At 41.4% G+C, this 17,748-nt stretch overlaps 2 protein-coding genes across 2 annotated transcripts; one reads left to right on the forward strand and one right to left on the reverse strand.

Moving 5' to 3' along the window:
* Positions 1 to 1,061: 1,061 nt before the first annotated feature.
* Positions 1,062 to 2,429, reverse strand: LOC119563521 (dynein regulatory complex protein 9). The gene has a single exon (XM_037876989.1). The coding sequence runs from the start codon at positions 2,427 to 2,429 to the stop codon at positions 1,062 to 1,064; it is 1,368 nt and encodes a 455-aa protein (XP_037732917.1).
* Positions 2,430 to 9,892: 7,463 nt separating this feature from the next.
* LOC119554856 (RNA polymerase II degradation factor 1) lies at positions 9,893 to 14,244 on the forward strand. The gene is made up of 4 exons (XM_037865940.1): positions 9,893 to 10,029; positions 10,860 to 10,922; positions 10,991 to 11,153; positions 11,672 to 14,244. The coding sequence occupies exons 1-4, from the start codon at positions 9,959 to 9,961 to the stop codon at positions 13,976 to 13,978; spliced, it is 2,604 nt and encodes an 867-aa protein (XP_037721868.1). The 5' UTR covers positions 9,893 to 9,958; the 3' UTR covers positions 13,979 to 14,244.
* The last annotated feature ends 3,504 nt before the right edge of the window (positions 14,245 to 17,748 follow it).

Raw genomic sequence — 17,748 nt, forward strand, 5'->3', positions numbered from 1 at the left:
CAGCAATGCAGCCTTGTGCCATGCAAATTCAATAAATTACGGCGACGACCATTAATTATATTTTAAATTGCAATGTCCACACTGGCACACTCGTGGGAAAGTTTTGCTTTTGTTTCGCGGCCCTTTTTTTTTCTGCGACGCCAGTGGAAAAAGTTCCATTCCACTCATTCAGCGGGCAAATTGTCGCAGTTTATCTCCACTGCACGCATCGAAAACAAAATGTTGCTCCCATAGTGCCACGCCCCCTTTGGGCCGCAACCGCCCGCCGCCCATTTGTGTTGCCAATGAATGCGCCGCAACAAATAAACCACTTTTGGCCATTCCCTGGCATAAAAGATAAATAAATGCGGAAAAGAAAATGAGAATGGGACAAGAGGAAAAACAATGGAACTCCAGATGCAACTTCAACTTTTGCCTTTCGGATGGGTCAGTACTACCCTTTGGGGGCCCCCACTCCATCCTTAAACCATTATTATCGCCCGGCGTAAACAATTCTCGAGTCGGGCCTGTTGACACTGGCAGCATGTCATTAAGGGCCACGTCAGTAGCCAACCGCTGACGTGTTAACTGCAGCGCGTCCAACTTTTAATTGGTTTTAAGTCACAAGTTAATTTCCATAAAGCCAGCGGAAAGGGCTGAAAAAATCCGAGCGGCAAAAGAACACGGAGGAAAATAAAATAAATCATAAATCTGGTAAGTATAATTCGATCTGAATATTAATTAAAAGCGATAGTGTTTTTATAAAAAGACAAATTGTCACAGAAATCTCAAGCAATTTGTTTAGCAGTACTTAATGAAAATTTTACATAAGACTATCTATGCGTAGGCATTTAAGTATACGATGATATGATATGATAATATAATATTATGATATGATATGATGTACTAATATGATAATATGATATAATAATATTAAATGATGTATGATATGATGATAAGATAAGATGATATTTGATCCATATTGATGGTGAGATATAATATACAATATATTATTAATATATTAGATATTTGTATCATTTCCATATTATTAAATAATATTATTATTTATTTTGTACAGTGTCCTATTTCTTGGGCTTGCCTCGTTTGCCGCGCTTGGGCTTCTTTTTAAACGGTCCCAGACCGCGTCTCACCATGGTGCCGCGCCACCAGGCCTGGAGTCTGACGGCGCACTCGATGCGGTGAATCTGGAGGTTCAGCAGGCGCTGCTCCTCCTCCTTTTGGGCGCGGTACTCCTGGACATAGGTCATCCGTTCCTCGAATATCTCGCGATGGCGCTGCAGTAGCTTCTTCTGCTCAAGGATGCGCAGCTCCCAGGCTTCCGCCTCGCGATCCACCCGTCGCATTTCGCTGACGTAGCGCTCCTGCCACTCCTTAATCCTGGCCTGCAATTCCATGATTTCCCGCTGGCGAAAGGAGCGCAGCTCGGCACTCACCCGCTCCTCACGTGCCAGCTTTTGTCGGATGTCCAAAATATCCCTTAAATAGGCACGCTCTGCATTCTCACCCCAAATGGTTCCCTGGGCCAGGCGACCCTCCTCCCAGCGTTGCACCAAACTGTACTCGAGGTCATTGACCCGGGAGACACAACGCAGCTTGTACTTGGTATCGGCTATGCGCTCCTCCAGATTCTGTATCTTATCCTTGGTAGTCCGCTTCTCCGTTTCCAGGTCTTCTTTGAGTTTTTTTAGCTCATCCTTGGATTCCTGCAGCTGTTGGGCAGCCTGCGACTCCTCGCTTTTGTTGCCACCCAAGGCAGCGATGGCTCTCCTAAGATTCTCCAGACCCTCATCCTCCTGGGGAGTTGTTTCCCCTTTCTTGGTTTCCAGGGTTTCCAAATCTCTGTCCCCTTCATCAACAAGCGGCTTAATATCTTGTAATTGTTCATCTCCAAGTGGACTTTGCCTTTCATTAATTTGCAGATTCATGATTTTCATATCTTTATACTCATTAGAAATTATTTCCTTACTTGCCCCTTCGAATTCTTCCCCTGGACTTTGCAGAGCGTCCCCTTCTTCAGAGTCCAGATCCTTAACATCTTCTATCCCTTCTGATCCCTTCTTCTCAGCCAATTCGGGATCATTCATGGCCACTTCAAAGATCATTCTAAGGGCATCCATATCCCTTTCGAACTTCAGGGCATTCAGGACATCCTCATCCAGCAGATCGGCATCGTTCTCTGGCTCTCCCAGCAGGGATTCCAATCTGGGAAGAACCTTTCCGGTAATAAGGATACGTTCTGGTTTTTCCTGCTCCCCCATTGACGAACTGCGACGTCTTTGCAAAGAAGCGGGCAGCATGAGTGGTTTTCTGGCATTTAAACGCTGGGAACGCTGTTGCAGGATCAGCTGATTCAAGGTGTTCTTATACACGGTCAGTAACAGGATGCGCCGCAGTTCCAGCAATTGCTCCTCCGTGTGTCCTTGCGACATTGCAACTACCAAATACAAATACCGAAATGTGTTAGCCAGAGACAATAGTTAAAAGCCAATCCCTGGAGTTCACCCCGGGCAACTGTTGCTAGGATGTGCTGAAGTTTATAAATGTTTTTGGCTTTTGGGTATGAACTCGGATTTTCACCATCCCAAGCCCACACTGGTTTTTAACTTCTGACTCATGTACGCCTTATGCGCCTTGGAAAAATGCTTGGGTTCAGGACCTGGCTTGCATATTTCATTGCTGTCATCGTCCTCGTGGCTTACGTGCGAAAATGCCCAACTGACTGCGTTGGACCCCTTATTGCACAGAAATCGTTGAATTTATTTGCCATCCTCGTGCTCCTTGGAGTCCTTCTCCTCCTCCTTCGTTTCCTTTCCATTTTTCCCTTTCGCTGCGCATCTGTATCTGTAAATGTATCTGTGGCCGCGTATCCTTGGGGTTCATTCACTCCTTGAGCCATGCAAGTATGCGTCTTCGCCATGGGCGCTTGGCTTATATGTTTAACCCAATAAATGCCGCGCTGATTGCAAGTTAAATTATTGGCGCGCAGGACTCCAGACCCGCATTACAATTAAATTATCGCATTAACCGCAAAACCTGCACGCCGCCTGCTCTTCGACTCCGTTCACTCGGCCATTTGCCCAGCATGCCCGCAGCGACAGGGTTTAAAAATAAAATAAGTACATGGACCTCGTTGGCATTACAGGATGTGGTAGTGCCATTTCGATTACCCTGGGTTGTGGTTATACAATTATGCAAAAGATTGTCTCTGGATAAAATACTAACTTAATTTAAGCAGACATTTTAAATAGGTTTTCAAATAATTATCTAAACATATTGATTATTGATTTAAAATAATAATGATAAACAAAACATCACAAAAATAACGAGGGCTTATTAATCACTTTTAAATTTTATATTAGGTTTCTGAAAGTATGCAACGAAAAAAGGATTATCGTCTTTCTGGATGAATTAACTGTATTTATTAGTTTAAAATATATTGTTGCATACTTTTAGACAGCTAAAATAAAATTTAGAAGCTATTTGGCTTTTCATTTTACACTGTCGATTGTCTCTTTGTGGATTTTAAGATTGCATAATCTCGCTCACTGATAATCTTATTTTGACAAAACATCAAACTGTGCATGGGTCTCATACGACCCCTTATCAAATAGATACTCCAAAAGGCCAAATAGCCTCGATCTCTTGCGAGGGTAATAGCGCGCTTTAAAGGCAAACCGCCGAAAGTGGTCAATGCACCGGGCTACAATGTCTGGCGACCAGGCCGTAGTGAAAAATGGCAGGGCGGACATTAAATTAATGCCCGCCGATGTCTCGCGCACACACACGCAGAGATAGAGAATGAGATGGCAATACTCGGGGGAAAAGAGACGGCAAGACTGTTGCGAAAAAGAGAAGGGGCGGCAAAACGCACACATGGGGGCCAGAGCAGCAAGCAGTTCGCACTTGGCCGGCTCTTCTGCTTTCAGCTGCCATTATTTTTAATAGACTCGAAAAGAAAAAGTTTTCAGTTTTCTACTTCATTGACTGCAAATCGGCGAAAGAAGCTCTCCGGGTCGCGCATTGCCGCCATTCCCATTCCCATTCGCCGACTTTTGAGGACGTTAAGGACGTTAAGGATGCCAGCCAAAATTAAGTGCCCCCAAAAAAGTTCGCTGTGCAGCGCCTGATAAGCACTCACATACACACACTCTGCACAACTGCAGCGTAAAGTCAAACACATAAATCGCCCACGCTCGCCACAAGCAAGAATTTTCCAGCGGAAAAAATTTCAATTTCCATTTAGGACCCTCTTTTTGTACGAGTATCCCCTAGCTCTATTCCAATGCAAATGTTCGATTATGACAAACTTCCCATCGATATCCTTGCGCGCACTCAGCCAAAATCCAATCGAAGATATTACTCGGGTGCCAGGACATGCCAAGTCATCCTGCTATTAATAACTTCAAGGCCCTGTCGCAAATTGTTCGAGCTATATAATAAATATGCAAATATTAGTCGGGAAAACAGGTCCTCAAGTTCGCCCGTTTGCATTTGTCCAAGGCCATGTTAGACACTTTTTCAAAGAAAAGGCAGCCAAGCAGAAAAATTAAAATGTTAAAGGGTAGAAACTTTGTTACTCATTCAAGAATATACTTTTTTCAAAATAAGACTTATGAGGAACACTATCACTTAATAGTTATGTGTATGTTTTCTTAAGTATTCCTAATAAATATGATCCTTTGATAAAATTATTATTAAATCGTATACGTTTTAACCTGTTTTACAATATTTCTTTTATGTTTTTTTTATTTTAAATAATTTTGCTGAGTATCTCGAAACCGCTACAACTTTATTACTTTACTTTACTTTTCTTCTTTTCAAAAATGCACTTGCAGTATTTTTAGCCAAGAATGTCGCGAATTTCAGTTACCAGAATTGGAAGCGACAAGGAGAAATTGTCCGTGGTCCTGGTCGCTTGGCAACAAGTTCATTTTACCTCTTAAAAAGCTCAAGGAAGGCGACTGATGGGGCTAAAGCTAAAGGGCATAATAGAAAAATTTAAATTAATGAATACCTACCCTTTAAAAGACTGTTTATATACTTTAAATGTTTTAAGAGGAAACCAAAGTTTATTTAAATCTATCACCCCCCTTGAAACCGAGCCCCTGAATTTTAACACTCATGCTCTTGCCCGCTGACCCATCAGCATTCTGTGTCCTTAAACAAGGAACCACGGAGATAACCTGCCGCACATATGACAGGATCCCGCCCTCCGGCCGTTTGTTATCCCCTACATGTAAATAACCAAAAATTTTATATTGCGGCCCGCAACCACGACACCGTGACAATGCCAGCATATAGCACATAGCCATATACTATACATGTGCCACATGGAGGAGCCAAGCCAGGACGAGCGAAGCCAATGCCAAAGCCAGGAGCAAGTCAAGCAGGACACGGAGTTGCTGTGGCTTCGCTGGCCCTGGCAGGAGCAGGAGCAAGGGAGTGGTCACTGCTGACGCTGGGAACGCTGATGATGGCAGCCAGGACAGGCAGGACATACGGCACTCGCAGGACATACAGGACACCGTGGTGAGCGTGTGAATATGTCAGCGTGTGCGAGAGGTCCTGTGCTGTTGTCTGCGGCCGGGGGAGTGATAGACGCCACTACCATTAATTCACATTCAGGTGCCGCACGCTTGGACGAGCATAAGGGGTAGGGTCTGCACTGAGAAAAATGGTTGCAGGTAAAATGAAAAAATTTATAATATAGCCTAGATTAATTTTGTCATGCCATTTAGAAGTGCAGGTTTGGGTTCCCGTTCTGAAAGCCATTGGCATTGCGGGATAACCGGACATGGAAATGAGCCAAAAATGTGACCCTCTTTTAAAATAAATATTTGAGTGTAGAAAATTAGAGAATTCAACCAGAAATTCATAGAGGTATCCCACGTCCAAATCGGAATCCAATTACCAAAGTTATGGAGTCTGGAAGTGCCGTTTTGGGGTATCGTTCAAAAACCCATTGGAAATAAGGAAAAATCGAATATGAAAATGGGTTAAAAATGGAACCATCTTTTGAGAGAAATATTTAAATGTAAATTATTAGAGAATTCAACCACAAATTCATAGAGGTATCCCACGTCCAAATCGGAGTTCAATTACTGAAGTTATAGAATCTGGAAGTACCGTTTTGGGGTATCGTTCTAAAACCCATTGGAAATAAGGAAAAATCGAATATGAAAATGGGTTAAAAATGGAACCATCTTTTAAGAGAAATATTTAAATGTAGATTACTAGAGAATTCAACCACAAATTTATAGAGGTATCCCACGTCCAAATCGGAATCCAATTACTAAAGTTATGGAATCTGGAAGTGCCGTTTTGGGGTATCGTTCAAAAACCCATTGGAAATAAGGAAAAATCGAATATGAAAATGGGTTAAAAATGGAACCATCTTGTAAGAGAAATATTTAAATGTAAATTATTAGAGAATTCAACCAGAAATTCATAGAGGTATCCCACGTCCAAATCGGAATCCAATTACCAAAGTTATGGAATCTAGAAGTGCCGTTTTGGAGTATCGTTCAAAAACCCATTGGAAATAAGGAAAAATCTAATATGAAAATGGGATAAAAATGGAACCATCTTTTAAGAGAAATATTTAAATGTAAATTATTAGAGAATTCAACCAAAAATTCATAGAGGTATCCCACGTCCAAATCGGAGTTAAATTACTGAAGTTATGGAATCTGGAAGTACCGTTTTGGGGTATCGTTCTAAAACCCTTTGGAAATAAGGAAAAATCGAATATGAAAATGGGTTAAAAATGGAACCATCTTTTAAGAGAAATATTTAAATGTAAATTATTAGAGAGTTCGACCAAAAATTCATAGAGGTATCCCACGTCCAAATCGGAGTTCAATTACTGAAGTTATGGAATCTGGAAGTACCGTTTTGGGGTATCGTTCTAAAACCCATTGGAAATAAGGAAAAATCTAATATGAAAATGGGATAAAAATGGAACCATCTTTTAAGAGAAATATTTAAATGTAAATTATTAGAGAATTCGACCAAAAATTCATAGAGGTATCCCACGTCCAAATCGGAGTTAAATTACTGAAGTTATGGAATCTGGAAGTACCGTTTTGGGGTATCGTTCTAAAACCCATTGGAAATAAGGAAAAATTTAATATGAAAATGGGTTAAAAATGGAACCATCTTTTAAGAGAAATATTTAAATGTAAATTACTAGAGAATTCAAACAGAAATTCATAGAGGTATCCCACGTCCAAATCGGAGTTCAATTACTGAAGTTATAGAATCTGGAAGTACCGTTTTGGGGTATCGTTCTAAAACCCATTGGAAATAAGGAAAAATCGAATATGAAAATGGGTTAAAAATGGAACCATCTTTTAAGAGAAATATTTAAATGTAGATTACTAGAGAATTCAACCACAAATTTATAGAGGTATCCCACGTCCAAATCGGAATCCAATTACTAAAGTTATGGAATCTGGAAGTGCCGTTTTGGGGTATCGTTCAAAAACCCATTGGAAATAAGGAAAAATCGAATATGAAAATGGGTTAAAAATGGAACCATCTTGTAAGAGAAATATTTAAATGTAAATTATTAGAGAATTCAACCAGAAATTCATAGAGGTATCCCACGTCCAAATCGGAATCCAATTACCAAAGTTATGGAATCTAGAAGTGCCGTTTTGGAGTATCGTTCAAAAACCCATTGGAAATAAGGAAAAATCTAATATGAAAATGGGATAAAAATGGAACCATCTTTTAAGAGAAATATTTAAATGTAAATTATTAGAGAATTCAACCAAAAATTCATAGAGGTATCCCACGTCCAAATCGGAGTTAAATTACTGAAGTTATGGAATCTGGATGTACCGTTTTGGGGTATCGTTCTAAAACCCTTTGGAAATAAGGAAAAATCGAATATGAAAATGGGTTAAAAATGGAACCATCTTTTAAGAGAAATATTTAAATGTAAATTATTAGAGAGTTCGACCAAAAATTCATAGAGGTATCCCACGTCCAAATCGGAGTTAAATTACTGAAGTTATGGAATCTGGAAGTACCGTTTTGGGGTATCGTTCTAAAACCCATTGGAAATAAGGAAAAATCTAATATGAAAATGGGATAAAAATGGAACCATCTTTTAAGAGAAATATTTAAATGTAAATTATTAGAGAATTCGACCAAAAATTCATAGAGGTATCCCACGTCCAAATCGGAGTTAAATTACTGAAGTTATGGAATCTGGAAGTACCGTTTTGGGGTATCGTTCTAAAACCCATTGGAAATAAGGAAAAATTTAATATGAAAATGGGTTAAAAATGGAACCATCTTTTAAGAGAAATATTTAAATGTAAATTACTAGAGAATTCAAACAGAAATTCATAGAGGTATCCCACGTCCAAATCGGAATCCAATTACCAAAGTTATGGAATCTAGAAGTGCCGTTTTGGGGTATCGTTCAAAAACCCATTGGAAATAAGGAAAAATCTAATATGAAAATGGGTTAAAAATGGAACCATCTTTTAAGAGAAATATTTAAATGTAAATTATTAGAGAATTCAATAGAGAATTCATAGAGGAATCCCACGTCCAAATCGGAGTTCAATTACTGAAGTTATGGAATCTGGAAGTACCGTTTTGGGGTATCGTTCTAAAACCCATTGGAAATAAAGAAAAATCGAATATGAAAATGGGTTAAAAATGGAACCATCTTTTAAGAGAAATATTTAAATGTAAATTTTTAGAGAATTCAACCACAAATTCATAAAGGTATCCAACGTTCAAATCGGAATACAATTACCAAAGTTATGGAAAGTAGAAGTGCAATTTTGGGGTATCGTTCTAAAACTCATTGGAAATAATGATAAATCGAAAATAAAAATGGGTTGAAAATTCAACCATTTTTAAAAATAAATATTTTAATGCAGATTTTTAGATAATTAAACGACAAATTCATGGAGGTATCCCACGTCTAAATCGGATTCCAATTACTAAAGTTATGGAAGTGGAGTTTTGGGGTATAGTTCTAAAACCCATTACAATTAAGAAAAAATCTAACATGAAAATAGGTTAAAAATGGAACCATCTTTTAAGAGAAATATTTGAATGTAGAATATTAGAGAATTTAAACCCAAATTCATAGAGGTATCCCACGTCCAAATCAGGATCAAATAACTCTAGTTATGAAAAACCAAAATATCAAATATTTCGAACTTACATCTAAAAATACCATTTCTTCGTGATATTTTTCCTCAGTGAAGCCCGGGTGCGAGTGTGCGACAACAACATGTGTTTACACTCATCAGAACAGGAATGGAAGAAGCTGGGCCCACTCGTGCAGGCAAATCCCGTGCAATGCATTATAAATGGCTGGGCCGTGCGGGTCCGGTGACCCTAGACGACTCTACACGTTTTTTGGGCCCACTGAAAACCGGAGCCAAGAGCAGAGCACAAAACTGGACGGAGTTCAAAAAGAAGTGACCCACTTGCCGGTCGTGTAATTAGTATACCACACAGGGCACGACAAAAACGAAAAAAAAAACAACAACGACTCTGGAATGTAAAATTCATGGGGCGAAAAATCGAAAGTTAGTTGCTCCTCAATGCGTGGCACGTTGGGAAAGCCGACAGGCGACGAGGGAAATCGATAAGGGCCAAATGTCCCTGGGCAATGCCAAGCAACCACCAAAATAAATACGCAAAGGAACCACCAAGAGCCAAGAAACCAGGCAGCCATGACAACGCGACTCAACAAAACAAATGCCAATCGCAATCACCCATACGAACGTGTATTTAATGCGGCTACTCAAATAAAGTTCCCTTAAAAATAGAACACACTGTCGCATTAATATCCCCGTGGCAAGCAAACTGTGTCAATAGCGGGTAGTATTATTGCATATGGCCAGTTGAGTCGGTGCCGTCGAGAGGTAAAGTTCGCTGTGGTTCCGGCCAAAGGACTAAAGGATATTCTCCCCTATAAGCCATGTTTCCCCAAGCCGAGCTTGAGAATTATAAGCTGCAGGTGGAGCTGCTACAGGAGAAACTCCAGCGGAGGTGAGCTGATCAAAAATATAAGCCCAACTAATATGAATTTAAGCCAAATTATAACTATAGCCATTGGTAAATTAAATCTAATTTTTGTTTATAGCCGAAAATGTTTCGAAACATAATTAAAATATCCTCACTGTTAAAATTTGCAGACAATAACTAAGCCAATCATTAAATTATTCAATCGGTTTATTTTTCATTTATTATACAATGGATTTTGAATGTGCCCATTAAATCGGCTCAATTTCGTTATTATTTTAGAATTATAGGCGACAAACGAAACTAATGAGTTTTACAAAAAAAAGTATAATTAATTAAATACCTTTTTTAAAAGCAAAATTAAATACCTATTTTAAAAGCGCACATTGCTTAAAGTCATTGTTATATAACAACAATTAAAACTTCAAGGTTGTTACAACTTTTATTTCGCTTTAAAAATAAAGTTAAAATACCCAAATGTGTATACTTTAAGTAAATGGTGAACCTTTTTGCTCTTGTTCAGATAAAGAAATATATGTTTACAAACTAGGGTGGCTCTAGCTTCATATGCAACTGAGTTCTAAAACAAAATATTATTTTTCAAAATGCTTAATACCCTTTTAAAAGCTTTAAATGCACATCTAACAATGCATTTATGTTTTGAGTGGTTTTCGTTGATACCCTGTTTGTGGGTAATTTCAAATGCCCTGCATCGAGCAGTAGACTCACACAAAGGCCAAGTCCATTGATTTGTGTCTGTCAGCTTTTCCTAAGCTTTCCTCTGCATATGCAGCCGCTTACAAATCAAACGCATTCCCTTTGACCCGACTTTCCCCTCGATTTCCCTTTTCCCGCAGCGAGGATAATCGCCAGCAGCTGGAGCACAAGTTGGATAAAGTCCTGCAGAAGCGCAGCGAGCTGTAAGTAGCTTTTGTCATTCTCCCTCATATTCCCCATAAAGGTGAACGGATATTTGTATGTTCGCCAGCGACAAGTCGGTGCGCCACAAGAGCCGCCAAAAGTACCAGGAGTTCCTCGAGGAGCAGACCAAACGCAACGAGCGCAACAAGAAGCTGGTCCACATGCTGGAGCGCATCGACGAGCAAACGGCTGCCATGTCGCAGCGCAGCGAGCGGCTTAAAATGATGAAGGTAAGTCAGTCGCACTCGGAAACTTAAGAAATCATTTATTAAAATGTTACTCAAAATAAAGAACACATATGATTTAAAAGTGTTTTGCAATAATAAGTTATTTTATGCTGTAATATGCTCCAACAAGTATAATTTTGTCTTATGAAATTGCTAAGAAATCATCATCATACTTTACATCAAAGAGAGAAACCCAATCCTGTAAATTATTCAAAATATTTACTATTCATAAGACAAATATTTACTGATTTAGACACACCCGAATACGGCGAGTTTTCGCCGGTAGACTTCTGATGACCGATTTAAAAAAATGTTGAATTGAAAAAGTTGTTCTTTTAGGAAATTCGATCGCTTTAAAGTTTTAAATATTCTTAAACTGATATTTAAATTAGTGATACTTATGAAGTTCATAAGTAAGTTAGAACAATTTTTTTTTTAATTTAAATAATTATCATATGTTTTTTTTGAGTGCCTGTACCAAACCCTCAATCTACATCTTTCCTTTCCCCCCCTTTGAACAGCTGCAATACCAAATGTACTTTGCGAAATTGGTGCAGAATCAAACATTGCGATGCATCCAGCAGACGACGACGACATCGGCGGTGCCCAACGGAGCCGGCGGAGTGATGCCGGTGCCTGTCCTGATGCAACCGCAGCCGCAGGTGGTGACCAATCCGCAGTCGACGCCGCAGCCCTGGACCTTTGCCATGGCCACGCCCACGCAGGCGGGCATGCTTTTGACGCCCCAGTTTGCCACAGCAGGTGCTGCAGGTCCTCCCGTTCATCCCATTCCAGCTGGACATCCTGTTTACTATCCGGAGCTCTTTGGCGCTGGCACTGGGGCAGCTCCCCTTGGCACCTCGAACCTGTTCGATTTGCGCGCCACACTGCGCGCCTTTGATAATGAGAATGCCGATTTACCGGAGCGCATGCAGTCCCACTTGACAGGTGATTATCAGGCGGGGATACATTCCCCAGGAGCAGCAGAAGCAGCTGCAGCAGGACCTGCGACACCCACATCGACTGTATCCAGCCAGGAGAAGGCTGCGCGGCAGCTGAGCAGCACTTCCTCGACAATGGCCACATCCTCGTTGACATTTGATAAATTGCCAAAGACGTCGTCGCCTTCGCTGACGTTAACCGAGCTGCCGGCTGCAGGAGGAGCAGGGGGAGCCAGTTCTGGCCAGGATGTGGGCGGGCAACCGCAGAGGGAAGTCACCGACCTGGATGCCTGGACAAATTCACGCGTGACTAAAGTCGAGTATGAAAAATCACCAAGTGTCGTGGGGCATAATGAGCCCGGCCAGCAGCGACATCAGCCAGAACAGATACGCCAGCAGCAACATCAAGAGGTACAGCAGCAACATCAAGAGGCACAGCAGCAACATCAGCCATCGCACGACTTTGAAGCATACTTTGGTGAGCTAAAAATCGATGAGTTGCCCTCCTGGCAGGATGGCAAAGCCAAGCACCAACCCAAGCCCCAACAAAACCCAATCCACGAAGACAAACGCCACTTAAACGTGCGTCCTGGCGAAGGATCAGCGGTTGGTGGCCAAGTTGGCATCAGCAACGATTTGCTGGACGAAGTCAAAGCCAGTCGGGCGGCCCTCGAAAGAGCGGCGGCTGCGGTTGATGAGCAGCTGGCAAGGGGTAATCAATTGTCGCCGCCAAGCAGCCAGCAGGAACCCAAAACCGGTGTGTCGATAGAGAATATTGAAAATGCCATTTACGGGGAGCGTTTGACAGGAGGAAAAGCAGGTGGAGGAGGAGGAGGTGGAGGCGAACTGGCAGCCCCACCAACGCAGGGATTTTTCGAGAATTTGGTTGCGAACACATCGCCAGAGGAACTCCAGGTGGAGGCGGAACATCAACAACAGCAGTTGGAGCCGGAGGCCTCCGGTTACGGGCAATACGAGGCGAGCAGTTATGGCGAGGCCAGTGAGCCCATCTATGCCAGCATCGATTCCGCCAATCTGCAGCCAAACGCAAAAGTGGAGCCGCTTTACAGCGAAATCGGAAATCCCACAGACTATCAGCAGCAGCAGGCATATGGGCAAGCAGCACAGGACACGATGGGGGATGCACCTGCTCCTGATGCAATAGCATCGGAAGTCACCGGAACTACGCTTGTGGATACCAGTGGCGAGGTCCTGCCGCAAGAGTACTCCAATATTGATTACGGCAACTACGAGGCGGGGCAATATGGGGCCGGCTATGATCCCAACGCCTATCCGGGCTATATATACGATGAGGCAACGGGCCAGTATATAGCCGATCCGAATGCAGCTCAATATGCCACCGATGGTGGCTATGCTGGCCAGGAGTACGATGACAGTGGGGTGCAAAACTACGACTACAGTGGGTATGAACAGCAACAGGAGCAGCAGATGCAGCAGCAACAGGAGGAGCAACTACCAGGACAGGAGCAACTGCAACTACAGGAGCAGGAAGCCTATCCTGCAGCTCCCGATGGAGGGGAACCAGCAGAACCCCCACCGGAAGTGGCTGAGTTGCCAGCTGCCCCACCGGAACCACTGGCCACCAGTAAGCCCCTCAAACCCACATCGATACTCTCCACGACAGACAAACAAGCGGCGCCTAATGATGCGCAGCAGCAGCAGCTGAAGAAGAAGAAGCGCGTTAATTTCGTTGACAGCAGCGAAACGGATGATAGCTCAAGCGCGAAACCGACCCAGGCCCCAAATCCAAATCCAGGACCTGCACCACCTCCTTCCGCAGCCTCCCTGACCACGCCCCCCACGGTGGGCGGCGGTGGCAGTGAGAGTGATTTCGATTTTTCAACCGGCAGCGAGGCGAAGAATTAGAACAACGCTGAAAAACATTTTGAGCTCTAATTTGTTGCCATTTGGGTTAACCACCCCGAAAATCCGCCACCCCTGCTCACCAATTCGATTTATTGCCAATGCTTTTTGGGGTAAAAAATTCAGAAAACTGCAGGAAACACAGAGGAAAATGGAAAATGAAAGTAGAAGCGACTAATAGGTAAAAAGTAGTTTTCCGGGGGAGATGGGTCAGCCACAAGCCACACAAAGGCTGTTGCTTACTTTCGGCGACTAAAAAGTAACTACGATCGCGTAATTCAATATTCTTAGTTGCATGTCAAATAAAGCTAACTATCTAAAAAATATAAAATTACATTTATTTTAAATTTATCAACTTGAACAGGTAAGAAAACATTGCAGGTAACAAGGACATTACTTTAATTTTTTACTTGTTTTTTTTAGGGGACTTTAATAATTTCATATTAAAAATAGTTTTAAATTTAAAATTCATATTTCTTTTCTTTATAAATATTTATATATTTATAGGTCCAACGAATTAAAGGAAATTTACCTTTAAAATTCAGATAATTGGTGAACATTTCTTAATAATATTACATGTAAAAATGTAAATCTTTTCAACGCACAAGTGTAAAGTATATATATTAATATTTGGTTATAACTGCAGTTAATACCACAATTTAATTCATTTTTTGTCACTTCTGTTTGCCATTCACTTTCAGCCTTGACACAGTTGAGCTGTTAACTGTGCGTATACGCAATATGCCGTATTAATACTTGACGCAGACACACATACTCATTCGCAGGACCCACGCGCAATGTCCTGGGAAATATTTCATTAACGACATCGGTAATAAGATCAGCAGCTGTTGCTGCCAGGCCGCAATTTATCAAAAGTGCAATTGTCTTTGCCGTGGGCCTCGAAATTACCTTTAGCTATATGGTATACATGGCCAGGGATATTTGCTGGCATCGCTGCCAATGACACTAATTATGTGCGGCCAGGCGGTTAAAGCCACGTCCAGCAAATATGCTGATTCCCGATAGGAGGAGCATATAGTACCTACTGCTCATCTGCTGGCAGGTCCTCCTTACCTGGCCAACAATTGCCAACTTAATTGAAAATCGCCCAATATATACACTTTATGGCATAAGCATATATGTAAAAGTAAAAAAGGAGCTGCGTTTTTTGTTCGCAATTTTAATTTGATCCGCAGTTAAGGCAGTGAAAGCGTTCACATTTTCATTTTCAACTAGCGGCTCCAACTGTTGCTGACATTTTTCCATCAACTTGAGTGGCCAAGGACTTTTTTCTTTCGCTCCACGAATTTCAACCGTCATCAATGCTCAATCATCACGCTCATTGGCATGCATTTTTTAACCGCCCGAAGTGCTATTCTCCATTTTTAAAATAATTTTATCAAGTTTTAATTACACTTTAAGTCATCCGTGGTATATTTTTTGTTCTTATTTGTCTGCTGGCTTCATTTAAATTAATTTCTGCATTGAATGGACAGCAGTAAAAATGTAATTAATACATATAATTGGCCTGTCGCAATGTGCTTGAGCACATCAAACATTTAAATCAAATGTCAATCAATTTTTGTGGTAAAGTCATTAAATATTTATAATACCATTGGGAGTGCATTACACTGTCCCTTTGCATATGTCCGTAGTTGAAGCCAATTATTGGTGGGAAATTATTGCAGTGTCTGGTAAATAGACTAACATACCACCCCCATTGTAGCCATTTTTGTTTCACTTTTTAATGAGTTGAACACTTGAAGCCGTACAAAATGATGGAAGAAAATCGAGCGGGTAAAGTGGCAGGGCAACTTTTTCAACAGAAATTCGCAATTAAATGTAACACACAAACCTCAAAGGCAAATGGCAATATAAAATGTAATGGGCCACATTTAAATGCCCTCCTCGGTCGTCTGTGTAGAGAAATTCAGACAAATTTCCAACGCTGTGTCACTTCAAATGAAATATTTGCATTGACCCAAGCTTTTTCCATCGTCAAATAAAAAGGTTTTAAATTCCTGCTAATGACGACGCAGGAAAAGGCTAAAACACCCAAAAAAAAGCAATTTCTTATCAAGCAGCTAATTGCGAGCTCAATTTACGGCAAATGAAAAATCCCCAAAAAAGATCCTTTTGAAGTGGAAGCCAAGCTACTCGAGTGCAAAGGTAAATATGTATGATTTGAAATTACATTGCAAATAAAATATTAGTGAGAGAAAATGGTGATTTTTCCATATCAAGCCCCCAGTACATAAAGCTTATAAAGCGTTTTGTCAAAGAAAACATTATATAAATAAGACATATGCTATGGTATGTGTGCGATGTGTGTCCTTGTCAGCGCAATTCAAAAATAAATTGCAAAGCAAATCAAATCGACACGTCGCAGGTAAGGAGGATAAAGGATTATAGCTGCTTCGCCCACAGTCTGCATAATTGAGTGGCGCTTATTTATGCACCCCCGGCAACCGGATGGCGCAAACAACAGGGGACCCCGCCCCCAATCAATGCATCCCCAGGATTCGGAACCCCAGGATCCACAGTACCCACCATATTCAATGTGCTGCTCTGCCAAGAAGGAAGAAAAAAAATATAATCAGTGCTGAAATTCAATTTGGAAATAAAACGCAAACGCAGATCGAGAAGCAAAATTTCCAATGCCATCGAACATATGGTGGGTTAGGGTTCTCTGGTGGTGCCGGTGGTTCTGGTGGTCCTGGTGGTTGTGCATCCTGTGTGTGTGCACACCCAGTGAGGCAGAAACAAACAAGGTGGAACACCAAGAGCCACCATACGTGGCGTATGATTGACGGTTATGCAAATGACAGTTTCGGGGTAAAGGCAAGACTTTTCCCTGATAATATTTATAGAGCAGTTATGGTATGAATAAAGAGGTTGGCTTTGTGGGGAACGTAAATGATGGATTGAACCTGTCGGAAATTAATTTCGAGTTGCAGTTAACTTAAGTTGGAAGTTTTCAAAGCAGGTATTGAGGATGTCTCAAACAGCATTGAGTTAAACCACCTTTTTTTCCCAAGATATGTTGATTTATAATCTAAAACTTAACTGTCTTTCATTTCATTTGTCCAAGTTAAATTTAACTATTTTTTTTTTAATATGTATTATACATTCACTTAAAAAAAAATACTTAACTACAACCAAGCCGCTTAAACTTTCAGGGAACTTAAAACTCCAAACTCTAAAATGAATTTCAGGACATGGTGATATGATATTCTTTTGTCTGCGCGTCCGCTAACAAGCCTTTATTTGGGATGGGTTGGGTTCGTTGTCAGAACGCAAACATTGGAGATACTATAGTTTTCGGTCCCCGATCCAGCTCATCGGGCGCTGCACTGACATTAACGCTAATTGAAAACATGAAAGGCGATACACCAGCCACAGTCCCCGTGTGCCCGCCATCCGTGATGATTAGTGCACGTGCAATGCTTTCAGCCCGACTCCCTCTCTGTCTTTCTGTCTGTCTGTCGAAAACCCGTCGATGTGTAGTCTCCCATGCCACCTGTCACCTGGATCACCTGGCTCACCTAGCTCACCTAGCTCACCTGCTTACCACCCACCTGGCACCTCACCTTCAACTCTTTCCGCCGGCTCTTTCCTGTTCAATTTCGTGCTATTTTCATGGTGAAAAGATAACAAAAGTTTGCCTCACTTTGCCGCGCTGCCAACATAAGAGTTTTCCCCACGTTTTTCCGCCAACTTATTATTGTTTAAATATTTACACTGAAAATGGCGGCGGCTGCGTTGGCGGCGTT

This window comes from Drosophila subpulchrella, chromosome 3R, assembly GCF_014743375.2.
Source record: "Drosophila subpulchrella strain 33 F10 #4 breed RU33 chromosome 3R, RU_Dsub_v1.1 Primary Assembly, whole genome shotgun sequence".
Taxonomy (NCBI): Eukaryota; Metazoa; Arthropoda; class Insecta; order Diptera; family Drosophilidae; genus Drosophila; species Drosophila subpulchrella.

Coding starts and splice junctions, on each gene's coding strand:
- LOC119554856 (XM_037865940.1), top strand. CDS start 9,959: ATGTTTCCCCAAGCCGAGCTTGAGAATTATAAGCTGCAGGTGGAGCTG. Junction 10,030..10,859: donor CAGGAGAAACTCCAGCGGAG/GTGAGCTGATCA, acceptor CTTTTCCCGCAG/CGAGGATAATCGCCAGCAGC. Junction 10,923..10,990: donor CTGCAGAAGCGCAGCGAGCT/GTAAGTAGCTTT, acceptor TATGTTCGCCAG/CGACAAGTCGGTGCGCCACA.
- LOC119563521 (XM_037876989.1), bottom strand. CDS start 2,429: ATGTCGCAAGGACACACGGAGGAGCAATTGCTGGAACTGCGGCGCATC.